The sequence below is a fragment of the Taurulus bubalis genome (assembly GCF_910589615.1).
Source record: "Taurulus bubalis genome assembly, chromosome: 11".
Classification (NCBI taxonomy): domain Eukaryota; kingdom Metazoa; phylum Chordata; class Actinopteri; order Perciformes; family Cottidae; genus Taurulus; species Taurulus bubalis.
The window spans coordinates 9,557,811-9,572,324 of NC_136599.1; the positions used below are offsets into that span (position 1 = coordinate 9,557,811).

General features: G+C 41.6%; 1 protein-coding gene across 1 annotated transcript in view; it reads right to left on the reverse strand.

Annotated features, from left to right (window-relative positions):
- Nucleotides 1-2,545: 2,545 nt before the first annotated feature.
- Nucleotides 2,546-14,514, reverse strand: part of atp9a (ATPase phospholipid transporting 9A) — a gene marked incomplete at its 5' end in the record, with an annotated part of 28,470 nt that continues 16,501 nt past the window's right edge. Inside the window, 11 exons of the mRNA XM_079226787.1 lie at nt 2,546-4,394; nt 6,153-6,356; nt 7,288-7,345; nt 7,461-7,569; nt 7,815-7,879; nt 9,235-9,390; nt 10,053-10,117; nt 10,852-10,996; nt 11,266-11,355; nt 12,757-12,855; nt 13,690-13,860. Of these exons, the coding sequence (XP_079082913.1) occupies nt 4,258-4,394; nt 6,153-6,356; nt 7,288-7,345; nt 7,461-7,569; nt 7,815-7,879; nt 9,235-9,390; nt 10,053-10,117; nt 10,852-10,996; nt 11,266-11,355; nt 12,757-12,855; nt 13,690-13,860 (1,299 nt within the window). The 3' untranslated portion in view covers nt 2,546-4,257. The remainder of the gene's footprint in view (nt 4,395-6,152; nt 6,357-7,287; nt 7,346-7,460; nt 7,570-7,814; nt 7,880-9,234; nt 9,391-10,052; nt 10,118-10,851; nt 10,997-11,265; nt 11,356-12,756; nt 12,856-13,689; nt 13,861-14,514) is intronic.

Below are 14,514 nucleotides of genomic sequence, written 5' to 3' on the forward strand. Positions count from 1 at the left end.
AAACCCATGAAACAAGAATAACCCCCCCCCTGCAGACACCTCTTTCTGTCTTATCCAGCTTTCCAATTCCATACAGTATTTCATAACTTCAACATATCTCTTTATCAGCACAGTATGGATGCACTAAAGTCAACATGTGGTAGTCAAAACAAAGTGGAGTAAACTCATTCAGCGTTTCCCATTGCAGCTTCATTCTTAACAACAGACTGTATTTCAGCCTCAACAATCACAATTAATCACTCGTTGCACCCGTTAGAAGATGTGTTTAATCCAGCCAGTCTTAAAGTAATCTGGGGCGGTTTCGTTCGGTTGTATTGGGAAGCATTAACTAGTGTCATTAGAGATCACGGGGAGAGAAAGGAAAACACATCTGCAGCCCTTCTTTAACAGTGGGTGCTAAAACAAATCAAAAGCATTCCTGGCCCACAGAGCTATAAATAGTGCCAGAGCAGGGTGTGTTCTTGCTTTGCGATGTTTCTGTGAGGTGCCTGTCATTGCCAAAATCCAGTGTTTACACAGAGCCATAACAGGGTGTAGTAAACACTTCACCTGCACTATGTTGTTCATTATTTGGTGTCATCCATCAAGGGTTTCTGTTATTTCAAAACTGCATCAAGCAGACGAGTTTAATGTGGCGTATAATCCTAGGAGCATTATGCAAGTTATTGCGAGTTATAGGCCCCCGAACCAATGAGATGTGACGCAGGAGGAACAGCTGACCCGGAGCCCAAACTTTGCAGCAGGAGTTCAGCGTTCTCTCCAGGAAAAAGGCCCGGTGACCTCGTTGACCTGGTCGCCTTGGCCTGAAGTGTTGGACATGGATCCCGTAAGGTTCCATGCGATCATTTGCATTAAGTGCACAAGTCAGGACCCTGTGACAGCTCGCGGTAGACTCTGGAGCACATTCACGGCCGTCGCTCCCTCTCTCGTGCATTGTTCCACTGGCAGCCGCGTGTAAGATGTTTCCAAGCTGGAAACAGATTCCTGTCTTGAAGTGCCAAAGATAAAAATGCACCGACCTCGTGATAATTGGCCTGGATACGTTGCATAACAGTGAGCTGCCTCTTTTTTAAAGGCTGAAAAACCAAACCTTGTAAAATGCAAAGTAAATTTTAAAACTAACTGTGACTCTGATTGGATTGTGGATTTGGCAGAGGACCAGCAGCGGGGGCTCCACGGCTGGCTTCAAGGGGAGGAAAGACCACGGATGTTAAGGTTAGCAGGCCGTTCTGTTGATTCTGGAGTGGAATTTCACTTTTCATGGGACTGATTAAGTTAAAGGGTTTCTTTTAATGGTATAACTTACGCATTTGGGCAGTGGAACAAGAAGAAAAAAGTTGGGCATGCGCTGTAGTTTTAATTTGAACATGCAGGACGGAGGCGCTTGGCCGCATGTTTAAAAAAAAAAAAAGGGAAATATTTTATGACTGGGAATCTAATCTAAGTAAAAGATGTGAGCTTCAACACTTTTATAACTTTTAAACTGCGTGGATAATTAACAAAGTTCCTTCTAATAACTTTGACTTCCAAGAAAAATGGAAAAAAAAGTGTCTGTAGAGTTTGAACTTTGAGTGATTTAAAGGTTTAATTAGTTTCTAATGAAGTTACATAGTTTGTGTTACTTTGCTTTTAGATTCCTGATTATGTTTCACATGTTTGAGATTGTGAACAACCGGAGTTATTTAGGATGCAACTGTGAGTGAGGTCTCCGGACATCAGGGACTCCCTCCTCTGGTGAGAGAGAGCCAAACACCCGACTCCCTGATCGGCCTGAATGTTCAGTATATGTTCTATGTAACTCACACCTCATCACAAACTGGGCCGAGGAGGAGCACAACCATAATAGCTATAATTGTTTTTGCATCCAAACTGTGATTGATAGTTTTCAGTATGAATTTAGTTCCCATGTTTGGGGAATGTCCCGGAAAAAGGGAAATCATACAGTTAGTTTAATTCACAATAAAATGCAACATCGGATTTTTACTATTCTGATCACAGCGGCATGTGGACGACCACATTACAGGCCACCCTCGCTTTTAATTTAGTTCAGACCGAGTTTGAGGCCACACAGATTGTCAGGTCACATTGAGCTCAACTAGTTCCACTTGTATAATTCATTAAAAGATCATTGAGCCACTTTAAGCTCAATTATTACATGTTGTGGCGATGTTTCACCAAAAGTCCTCCAAGATCTAATAATACAAATCACATTAAATCACAGTACATAAACTATATGTTCCTTCTTCATTTTGAGTCAATCTCACAAACACCGTCCTGCTCCCCAAAATACTCACTAGATGTGCAATCCTCAAGTGAAAATAGCACTTTGTTTGGTAAAAACCCAGCTGTTTAAGGAAGTTAGTGAGCCTTTAAAAAAACACATCGAACTATATTTTTGTAACTTGGTTAAAGATTTTCCTCTTTTTGAGGAATTCCTCGTGGCTACAGACAAGGTCTGAAAATAATTTAGACAGAACAATACATTTAGTCTTTTCCTGAGAAACAATGAGAACAATATAACACCAGCCTCATCCTTCAAGCCGTTTGGAAATAAAGCCTTTTTTTTTATTGTCACATTGAAGAAGAAAAATGGCACAGGAAAAAAAAACATGAGATTTATTAATCATTAATCATTATCACAACACTGACATCAACACAATTCTCCCTTTTTTGTTCTGCTCATTTGAGTGCCATCAACACCATTAAATAAAACATGTTAATAAATAAAAAAAAAAAGAAACTGGTTATTTACACGCAACAAACTCAATTTAACATAATTTATGTTTTAACATAAAAATAAAACATGTTAACATAGAAATAATTGGTTGTACAAAAGAAAATCCTGTGCAAACAGCTTACTGAATTCAGTGGGGATTACAATGTTTGTTGAACATATTAGAGAAATTATAACTTGTGGCACCCTGGATGCACAAGAAACATGAGAAAAGTGAAGTGATTTGAAAAAAGTGTCAGAGTAGACGTTATTCTTTTAGTTGCTGATTATTTACAGTGTCTCCACCGTCACACCACCAAAGAAATGACAATGTTTCTTAGCTCTCGCTGGGCAGTTGTAATATTTATCGGCACTATTCACATTGTATTTGACAGAAGAGAGATGATTTGATCCCTTTTTTTCTTTTCTTTCATAGCTGAACTGTGGGAGTTGGTAGAAGGGACATGAAAGTGGGCAGCTGGATGCAGGTCACAGGGGTATTTTCAGTTATGGCTTTAGGTCACTGTTACAGTGAGTCATCATGCAATGCTGAAGCGTGGCTGCTGCCGGCCCACATGAGAGGCTGCACATTCCCCTGCGGACGCACAGCCCGTCGGGAGCCCCGGCGGAAGGTTCAGGCTGCAAATAACCAGCGCTCCTTTGCGGCTGATCCCCAAACACTAACAACTCAGGGTCCGCACAAAGAGACAAAGACAGATTTACCGTCAGACGCCACGGCTCATGCTAAAAGAAACAACCACACCACCTCCGCCGTGTCGGGCCGCCGTCGCATTGCAGTGACGCATAAACAAATACACAAACTTGCAGACGTGTGTTTTATGCAAAGTCTAGCCAGTCAACTTTTTTTTCTTTACCATATAATTCTCAAACTCCATTTAGAAATCACTGTTTAAGGAGAGTGTGAATCAAGTCTTGAGTGAGGATGCTACGTCAATCTCAGTGTCTAACAATACCAACGCTTTGACTATTTCAGATGGAAGTGGAAATTAGAGAAATTTGTTTCCAGTCCAAACGGCACATCCACAAAGCCGAGTGAGAGACTTTCCGTGATATGATTTTTGACATTATAAAACAAACTGGATCTTGCATAATGAAATAAGCCGATTCTGTCCCTTCATTTATTAAACACAGGCTAAATAGCCGCAAGTTTTTACATAACATATTTACATTTAGGTTCAGGACACTGACATTCTTAAGTCAGCTGACAATAAGTAGGTCAGTTAAACTAACTCAACCTACAATTCACTGCAGATGTTCTCCACATAGAGAAATCATCAGTTAGTCTTTGCATCAAACACGTGCAGCAAGTGCTTTTTCAACACAAACTCTCAGTAAACAACCGGTCCCGGACATAAATCGTCGGTCCTTCCCATTTCCAAGTGGTACTTTTTGGAACAAATTAAAAAGGGGGACGAATCCATGTTTGATTCTCTGGTCCAAGCGCAGGCTCTGCTGGATGAAGACAGGGGCGCCTTTCTGTTGGTTCTCCAAAAGCAAATGAAGCCAGAGTCTCCTCTCAGTCTTTAAGAGGTCAGCTTGGAGTAGCTGGGCGGGGAGAAGCGTCTGCGGAGGTACTTCAGGATGTAAAGGGGCAGACAGCTCACCAGCGTGATGACAGTCACCTTCCACAGGAACGATATGGTGGTGATGAAGTATACGTCTGGCATGGACGAAGGAGCAAAGATCAGAATGAGGTTGGAGGACACAGACATACATTAATAAGCATCATTCAAGACTGGAGGCACATCGTGTGCTTTCTAATGCAGATCCTTAAAAAGGTCCAGTGTGTAGGATCTAGAGGCCTTTACTGGCAAACATTAAATAGCATGTTTGCATTCGTGTATAATCACCTGAAATTAAGAATTGTTGTGTTTTCATTAGCTAAGAATGAGCCCTTCACATCTATATAGAGAGCCGGAGCCGTGTTGCACCGATATGTTTCTAAAGTAGCACAGGATGGACAAAATAAACACTTATCACATGTTTACGTTACACGAAGGTCATCGTAGTTCTCCAATATCCTTGAAAAGGGAGGGATAAGCGAATGGGCATTCAGTTTTTTTCAACCACACTGCAAGATGCCACTAAATCCTTCACACTGCTCCTTTAAATACATAATAAATAATGGAAAAAGCGATACATCCATGTACCCATAGATGTACAGGAAACTACCACTGGATTACATTGATACTGAAGAAACCCTTCACATGTATATTGTCCCCCTACACACACTTTATGGTGCCATCATAATGTGTAAGTCACGCATTGAATGTAAAAATATTTGCTTGTCCGTGTGTTCACATTTGATTAAGTTATGACTCATTGACACAAATTGCAGCAATCGGGCAATAAGCTCTGTTTCAGAGTCACTGCTATTGATCGTCCACTTTGCAATAACTAACTTCCTGTTGTTTTTAAAACAGCAGCATACACCTCTCTCTCTCCCTCTCTCTCTCTCACCTTACACAGTATCTGCACACACTGTCTATGTTTAAAGTAAGTAAAATAGAATCTCTCTAAGGACTTGACAACATCTTTAGTTTGAACCGTATCAATCCGTGACCTCAGGGAGGCCGAAAAATGAATCACTACAGTTTCAACCAAATGTAGTAAAGTGTTCAATTAACTGTGTAAACTTCACATGCACCAGAAGAATAGCCTTTAAAATCTATTCCAGTCTGACTTCAAGGAGGGAGGAAAAGTGTCCAAAAAGGGTACACTTGACCGCATGTCAGTCATGAACCTCAGTGGTCGAGATTGTCGGCTGAAAATGGAACTCCACACCCCACATAAAGCTGAAAATAAAGACTTGGAAAGCTCCTGGTTAGGATATTGTATATGTCACAAGTCTTAATATGGAACAACTAAAATTGGCTCATATTTTTTCGTCCAATAGCCTGGCAACATGCAGGCTGTAATAGAGTAACATAAACACCAACAACCATCTGAAAAAGTTGTTGACGTTTCAGCCTTCTAATGGCCTTGAATGTGTTTCTAGCTAACATTAGCTAGAGTATTATATTTGTAGCCAGTGTTTCCTACCATACACACCTTTACTGAGACAAACACATCAACCTTGGCGGTCCACAGGAAACTAACAGGACTGATGGCATTTCCTCTTTGATACTACGGCATGCCTGAGCTTCATCCAGATCAAGACACTTTGTCAACGCACTCGCCTTTAGCCTTCCTCATATCCAGCAACCCACAGCCCCACCAGAGGCATAATATGAATGTTCACCTGACTGCTGACGCACTATTTCAAGGTCGGCAAAAGCACAAAAACATCGATCAGGCTGCGGTGAATTGAACCTGCATTTGTTTTCCTGGCTCAGTGAGTTAGGCTGCTGACAGGCGCAGAGTCACCTTCTGTGTGTGAGAAGCCTCAGTTTATGTCCGGGTGTTTGTGTTCACTCACCTATGAACTCGTGCAGGAAGACGAGTGAGGCAACGTAGCAGGCCAAGCTCAGGAGCTCTCCGACTATCATGAGCCAGTGCCACGTCTGTATGGTCAGGGCCACCATCAGCAGCTCAGTCAGGATGAGGGAGGTGAAGGAAATGGCGACGATGTGGACGAATTCTGAATCGAAGAGCAGCAACGCCCCATACATGATGATGCTCCCTGTGGAGGTAAAAGAGGACACAGCCTTAGAATGAGACCAACACTTTGCAGCAACATTTGATGATGGAATCCACAATCTGGCACGACAGTCAATGTTTAGTCTGAAATAGAGTGAGCAAAGAGTGATTGAAATACTCTGCTGCAGGATCAGAATTACGGCGGTCTGAAACGATGAAAGGCAGAAAACAGTTATCACCGCTAGCTGAAAATAGCTCAGTGTGTTTAGCTACCAGCGTTTTTAAGTAGACAAGCTCTCAATTGCGTCACTGATGTTAAAAGGCAGAATTGATAAGGTTTTCCTGAAAGACACTGTATAGACACACACAAAAATAACCACACTGACCCAATGGAAGTGTGTGGGGTCTGGATCTACCAACTGACCTGCTCTCGGCCCGTACCAAAATGGCGGACAAATCGCTGGAAAAAAAACGCAGAAACAGCGAGGTGAAAAACCAAGAAGGTCATTCCAAAACGAGAGGGAATCTGGGTTTGGCTTTCAACAGCTGGCGAGCACCAAGGCCCAGAAATACCAAACCCAAAATCAAAGGCCGAGCAGTAGCGAAGGGCGACTGGAACGTTGCCACATGTCGCCTGTGTCTCGGCCACAAAAATTGCACAAAATTGCAGTCGCAAATACTACAGTGAATGGCCAACTAGCACGTTCTGCGCCTGCGTAAAAGGAAATCACTCCCCATACCGGTAGGTTGCGGTAGTCATGTATTAAATGTACATACAGTATATGCACATGTCATTCAGAAGGGGAAACCGAGGACTACGGATATACAAGCCGTTGTTATGATACATACATGAAACGAAGCAGCGTTCCATTTTAACACCACCGTGTATTGGAATGAGCAAATGAGATGATGGAAGAAAACAACAGCTGGAGTTATTGACTGATTATCAGAAGTTTGTATAAACTCTTCCTTACCTTGATAGATACTTATTATGACCCATATTAGAAATGTCTTGAAAGATAGTGGTCGGCCCTGTGGAAACAAAACAGTCGAACACTTCATATGTACCATTTTCCATGTACGTATGTTTCTGTGTATCATATTTGTCTACACTCTGGCAGTCAGTGTGTTATCAGACAACAAATACCTTCAAGAGATCCTTGTATAATTCTGGGTATAACATGGCAACCTCTGACTTCACATCTTTGTCCAACACCATGGAGAAGACGGGAAACATTGTGTAGATGGTTGAGTAGCTGAAACGGACAAAACCCATTCAAACTGAGTGTGAGGAATATTCCACAGATAAAAGGCTTAGAAGCTTCACACATTTCATTGTTTGATTCGGCAGTGAAATACATCGTTCCAGCCAAGACGTCGTCATATCATATTTTCCCCTTCTCGCATTCAAACAGCGCTTTATCAAAGAGGAAATGCCAGGGAGGCACAGCAGCCAAATGCTCTCCTGGTAAGTCACAGCCATACAGAGCTTTTATCTCACCCAATAATCAGGAATCCTTGGTAGAGTGAGACTGAAGCAAAGTAGAAAACAGAGGAGAACACCGCCTAGGGAAACAGACACATATTTTCACATCAATACTCAAAGGCCATACATAACAGATGATAATGCAAGAAAGCAGGGGTATCACTTTACACAGTCTAAAAGTCAGTTTACATTAGAGGAATAGAAGTAAATGAAAGATACAGCATGAATCTGGCAACATAAGTCACAGGGTAACCACACTGTGACTAGTCAATGAGCTAAATCCCACACATACAATGCAACATCTCAATAATCCTCAATTTCTCAAAGTGCTAGTGCTGGAGCATGAGAGCTTCCCCGACTAATTCTAGCATGCGTCTTGAACTTACGGAAGTTACCAATATTGGGCAGTCAACTACTCAGCCCCAAAACCAGACAGGTCACAGCTGTGGTTGGTGTTAATGCGAGACATGTGGCGAAGGGCCTCCTTAAAACCTCAAAGTCCATGTGCAGTGACTCATGGGCTGTCCCTCCATGGCGGGGGCTGAGGTTGGCCTGGGACACAGGACGGGCGGTGGTGGGTGCGTGTGGGGGCCGGCTCAGAAGGGCACCACTTACTGACTCATAATGCACCCCACCCTTCCATGACCACCCCTAAAACTTTGCCCTGCCTCGCCCCAATCATTTCTTCCTTGCATTTAGATTTTAGGTGCTGTGGATAAACCCAACTCATATCTCCCTGCCCAAAGTTTAAAGTTACAATTTTGAAAATGTCAGTTTCATTTTCTTTGGATCTCAATTTGCAGAGATCCAAACAAGTTGTTGGGAATTCCTGGGAATGTCGCCACAGACACCCAGTCTGCAAATGCCAAAACCACCAGTTCAATCCCCAGTGTGGTACTCATTCGGCAATAGATAGTAATTTAACAGACAATTAAAATCTCTCATTAAAAATCAAGTCGAATGTATATCAGAAGGGGGAAAGAATGTGAGCAATCTCTTTCTTTAGATTACCATCAAAATGTTACAATGCATTGAGTGTGAATGATAACACTTACTAGTGATTGGAACATCTCAGGTTGGTCATTTTAAAAACAAATGTTATGGTTGATAAAAAACAGAAAAAGTAAGTCAAATCTCAACCCTGCTAAATCACACTCTGGACCATTATCTATGTTTATTGTAATATATCTGTAATATATAGTAAGTCATTCTTACTAATCAATTAAATTATCATTGCTAATTGTATAATGTTGTGGTCAAATTCCTGGCATGTGATGTTTTATCCAATTTGATTCATATTTGTTCATGTTATGTGCTATGTAACGTTTTGAGGGAGTATTTCATGGTTTTTATTGTTGTGAAAAAGAAGAATTCAAAACTACTTCAACATGACTGATGGACACCTAAATGGCGCCATGTTTTAGTGGTGCTCTACCTGCATGGTGCTGATGCACAGGCTCCTGTGGATGACGAACTGGCTGAGGGCTGCAGACCTTTTGTAGCTGTTCCGACCGTGGACCATGAGCAGACGGCCCAAATGTTTGAACTGAGTCACAGAGAAGTCGGCCGCCAGCGAGGCCTGCTTTCCTTCCTGTCAAAACACACAGTACAGAGGGCAGTGAGGACACGCTACAAAGAAGTCTAAGCAGGCTTTTGGGTGTTTATTATGATTGCTCAGTGACAGATAAATAGCTTGTTTGTGAGGAAACACCAAAATCAGACAGATGGTCGACAAATACTCTCTGCAAACATGACATGCATGGAAATGTAACAACATTGAATATGCCATATTAAATTCAAGATTTTTTTATATTCTGCCCGATATCTCAATTAGTTGATTAATTGTGTCCAAAACCCAAGAAAGTAAGTCATAAAAAGACAAAGAAAATGTGAAAATATTCACATTTTTACACTATTTTTTTGTACTAATGACAAAAACAACATGTTAATGAGTGAGCTTTACAGCTAAGCTAACTGGTTGCTATCTTTAATGAAAAGAAATAGGTGTGGCGTAAATCTTCTCAACTAACTCTGATGAGAGACTCTTACTTTTACTCGAGCACAACGGCTCCCTGTCATCTTTGTTTCCTCTACTCAGACAATGGATCGTCGTAAAGAGGAATCATCTGTGTGCCTGTCTCTCTGCATGTCTCTGAACGTGAGAGATATCTTGACAGGAAACCCAAAGTACAAAATCTGTGAGAGCGACAAGCCAATGTGGGGCGATGAGATGAGATGGAGAGAGAGTCTTACTTTTCCCTCCACTCCCACGCCACAGTCGGCTTCCTGGATCATGCTGACATCGTTTCCTCCATCCCCTAAGAGAAAACAAAAGCCATGGAGGTGTCAGGATTCACATCAATGACTCACCAATACTAACTTTTAGTGAGAGTGTTGTGTATGTATTTCAAGCGGCACACCCTTAATTTGGCTTGATTAAGAGATCAGAACTACGGCCACAGACGGTTGTTTAGAATTTGCCAAATAATGGGCGAGATAAAGGGGCAGTGTGATATGACTGAAAAACACATTCATTAAACTAACAGTCCAATGACAATAAAAAAAAAAACATTAAAAGTTTGCTGTTCAGGTCAGTGAGCTGTGTTACATTACAAAACTCCTCACATGTGGGAAAACATTCTATAATTCATTTAGTTTTCAGTTACAAGTTTCTACAAATTGCTGATATCAATGTAAGAACTTTGTAACAAAACAAATTAAGATTCTCGTCAAAGACAATAACAATAATATGAATCATCACCCAGCCATGGGTGTCATCATCATCAAGTGATACATAGCATATATGCATGAATGCACACTTAAAAATCAGCTCTGCTTTATTGTGGCATTGTATCAGTGTTGCTGGGAGTACTGGTGAGATGAGTAGAAGTAAGTTAGAGAGGTTTGTGGCTGCAAAAACTAAAAAAAACTAAAAATGTTTTGAGGAGGATTTGTATAGAATAAAGAAAAAGTAAAAAAAAAAGAAGAAGCTGTGCAGACTAAAAAATCCCAGCCTGAAAAAGCTGTTGGACAGTTTCTTTTTTCGACTCACCTACAGCACAGGTGAGTTTTCCTGTACGCTCTTGCAACAGTCGGACTATCTGAGCCTTCTGGGTCGGGGTGCATCGGCAGCAAACCACAGCGGGACACTGACACGCAAGCTCCATGAACTCATACTCATAGTATTTCAGACAAACCTGCAAGAAACCCACAAAATGGATTAGAGAAGCGTAGGCCACCGAATATAACTGATCTCATCTGTGAATCTTCAACAGCTTATTGTAATTTACAGTTTAACTCCTACTGCTTTTTAGAAAGTGACTCTAACCACAGATACCACAGCCAGAGATGCATCCGTTGCAGTGATATTATCGTGCATCACGCAGAAAACATGTCAGAGTTTCATATGGAGAGATAAGTCAGTGGGAGGAGGGTTAGACGCGCATAGATGCACTCGAGAGTTTACCTCAAGCGAGTCTCCTGATATCACCAGCGCGCAGTCATGTTTTCTCCTGAAAGCGTTGAGCTCCAGGTGGGCTTCCCCTCGTGTTGTCACCTAGGGTAATGGCAACCGCATTTGAAAAGCAAGCACAAAACACACTCGCAACGATAAGTTATCAAGGATGACAATCTGTCTTCTGCCTTTGCATCCTGATCGTTATCAGTCAGGTAGCCTCAAAGAACAGCAGCTAGTTTCCCTCCAGCTGCAATGATGGCAAATGTTAGAACAACCAAATACCTGTCAAACATCCAACTTACTAAATATTCAACTGATGATAGGATATGTATTTTTCCCCATACTATTTTCCTGGAAACATTACTTCAAATAACATAATTTTGTAAAACTATTTCATGGTATAATCATATGATCAGGACACAAATCGGATACAAATTGAATTAGCACAATATTAAATGAAACAAAAAATATCTATAATATTCTGTTCTATACTCTATAAGCAATTATATTAAAATTGCAGTAACACTTTAATTTAGCATTTATTATAAGTATATAACCATTCAAAATGGTGAATGGTTAAAAGACAATATAATGCACTTAAAAATGTCCTTAGATCTTTGTAAACATAGATTATAGTGTGTTATAAACCATTTGTTAAATGTTTATGGAGTGCTTTTAAATGCTTAAAAGAGAGGGATTAAGTAATAAAATCTAACTTGTGATGGGAAATTGGGAATGCACTGTGTTATAAAATTCCATTCAAAGTTCGAATATAGAGCTAAAAAATCCCTCCAGAAATGCAGCACTGACAGGGCATGGTGTTAATCTGTCAACAAGAGTTATGCTCGGGAATGAATATCCTTCAGCCGCCGACTATTCATACGTCAATCCAGATCAGGCCATTGGTGGCCACCAGGAAACTAATCCAGATGCATGTGTTGCAGGCCCAGTCAGCACTCCCCCGTCCACTGGGACGGAGGTTTTCAAGCCGTGCCAACCATTGTTATTCTCTTCCAGTAACCGCAGTTGTACGCAAGTTGTAACCTTCCCATATGGCAGGCGCTCCTTCTGCTCTGGCACGGTTCCAGAGGGGAAGGCAGAAGGGGACTATCAAAGCGGCAAAAGAGCCCGAAACCTGCAAAACAAATTAGGAAGTGAGCCCTCTGCGTGTTCCCTCTGGGAGTGGTTCAGATGGTTTCTCCTTTCTATTTGAGCGAAGGCCTGTTTGTTCTCATTGACAGCGGCTTGGATGCTTTCGCTGGTGGGAGGTGATTTATACAGCTGTGTGGATGCTGACTTGGCCTGCATGCGTAGTTGTGTGCGGCGGTATGACCACGAGCTGATGGGGCCCGGCCGCGCAGAGGATGGATGCCCGTGGGTCGAGGGAGTCAGGAAACTGTCAGTGCTGCATTGAACTGGGAAGAACCCTGTTGTACTAAAATCAACTACGACCACTTTATACCCATATAAGAGGAAGAGAGGTCAATGTCCAGCACTTACGGGTCTAAAGATATGGATGTCCTGGTTGCGGGTGATCAGATGGGCGTTCTTAGCGGTGCATGTCGCCGTCTCAAGCTTGTCTCCTGTTAGCATCCAAACCTACAGAGAAACCAGAAAGTAACATGAAGGAAAACATGCTTTTTTTTTTTTGGTATCCAAATTCTGTCTCGGCTTGGTTGTTAATGGAGATTGCTTATAGATGGTTATAGCAGTGCTTAAATGGTTAAAAAAAATATTACATAAAAAAATAGAATTACTGCCTCACGGTTGTATGCTTCACCTTATCACCTCATGACATCATTTCATCTTATTAGACATCTGTGTGAAATTAGTATAATAATTATAATAAACATATAAAGTCTTTATTCACATAAATGTGATGAAACTCTGATCTTTGATTGCCAAATTCTAATCACTTCATTCTTGAGTGGACGTTTCTGCAGAATTTGAAGAAATTTGCTCAAACTGGAAGAAACAGCTATTGATCACTTAAAATATAAATTTCTTAAATGATGTGAGCAACTGAAATCCCATTCAACCTCTGCACTATCTGCACGGATACCACAGGAGCCAAGTGAGTAAATGTGTTTTTACATATTTGTGGTGAGCCTTTAAATTAAGATGAGCAAAAGGGACCATCAGCCCAACTTTTACTTCTGTGACTGATCAGCTTTCTGCCTTCCTTGGACAAAACCAAATCCTCATTTCCATAAAAAAAAAAAATGTGGTGAAATATTTCACAGCAACCAAAACCGCTTAAAAATGTCCTTCAGATTCACTATAACTTGTTTTTTCTACTATAAAAAGGAGACCCTTGAACAAGGCTTGTTCTTGTCAGTAGATATGAAAAACACATGTACTTGTCTTGTCTCTATGTTTTTGTTTTCTTAGCTTGTTGCTACTGTGAGCTATGAGTGCGTCTGGCCCCCAGACCTTGATGCCTGCGTTACGGAGGATCTCCAGGGTAGGCCTGACATCAGTCTGGAGCTGGTCCTCGACTCCAGTCAGACACAGCAGCTCCATCTCCATCTCCAGACTCTCAATTACTGTGGCCACCTTCAGCGAGCGGTCATGGACGCTGAGCTTGGCCTGGACGTACCGGGCCTGGGGAACACAAGAGGACGTGAATATTTTGAGTGGGAGGAGATGAAAATAGTTTTTAAAAAAAAGTAGAATCATTGTAAGACCAAATAAGGGATGGGATAGAAGGAAAAAACATCAATATATGGCCAACAGCCAAAGAAGTCATGACAAACACAGAGACAAAAGTATAAAAAACTAATCGCAGGGATGGTTCATAAAGTGTGCATACATGAAGATTTCTTTCCCCCTCAAGCATGAATTAACGCCATTAAACACACAGAAAGATCCATATCAGATATCAAAGTTCCAGTTGGCATATAAACTTTCAGGTATTTGCCTGCAAGCAGCCGTTAACGCTACTATGTTTTAGAAAGCTTGAAATACAGAGCAGACATGATCAATTGGTTAACGCCCATCTCCAGCTTTTCAGCTCCAGGGTAATTAGCTAGTGAGATAAGGCAAAAACAATCTGAGAGTGACTCATACAGGAACACAAACTCTGTGTGTGTGTGTGACTCAGTTGGTGACTCACTGCTGCCCACCAGCTCTGCTTACACAATTATACACTTCAGTCATGGGCCTGGGGCTGAGGACTGCAGGGGAGACAGCCCTGCCCTGCTCAAACAATGAGTGGGGTGTGTGTGAGAGAGGGTGGGGTGTGTGGACTGAGGGATG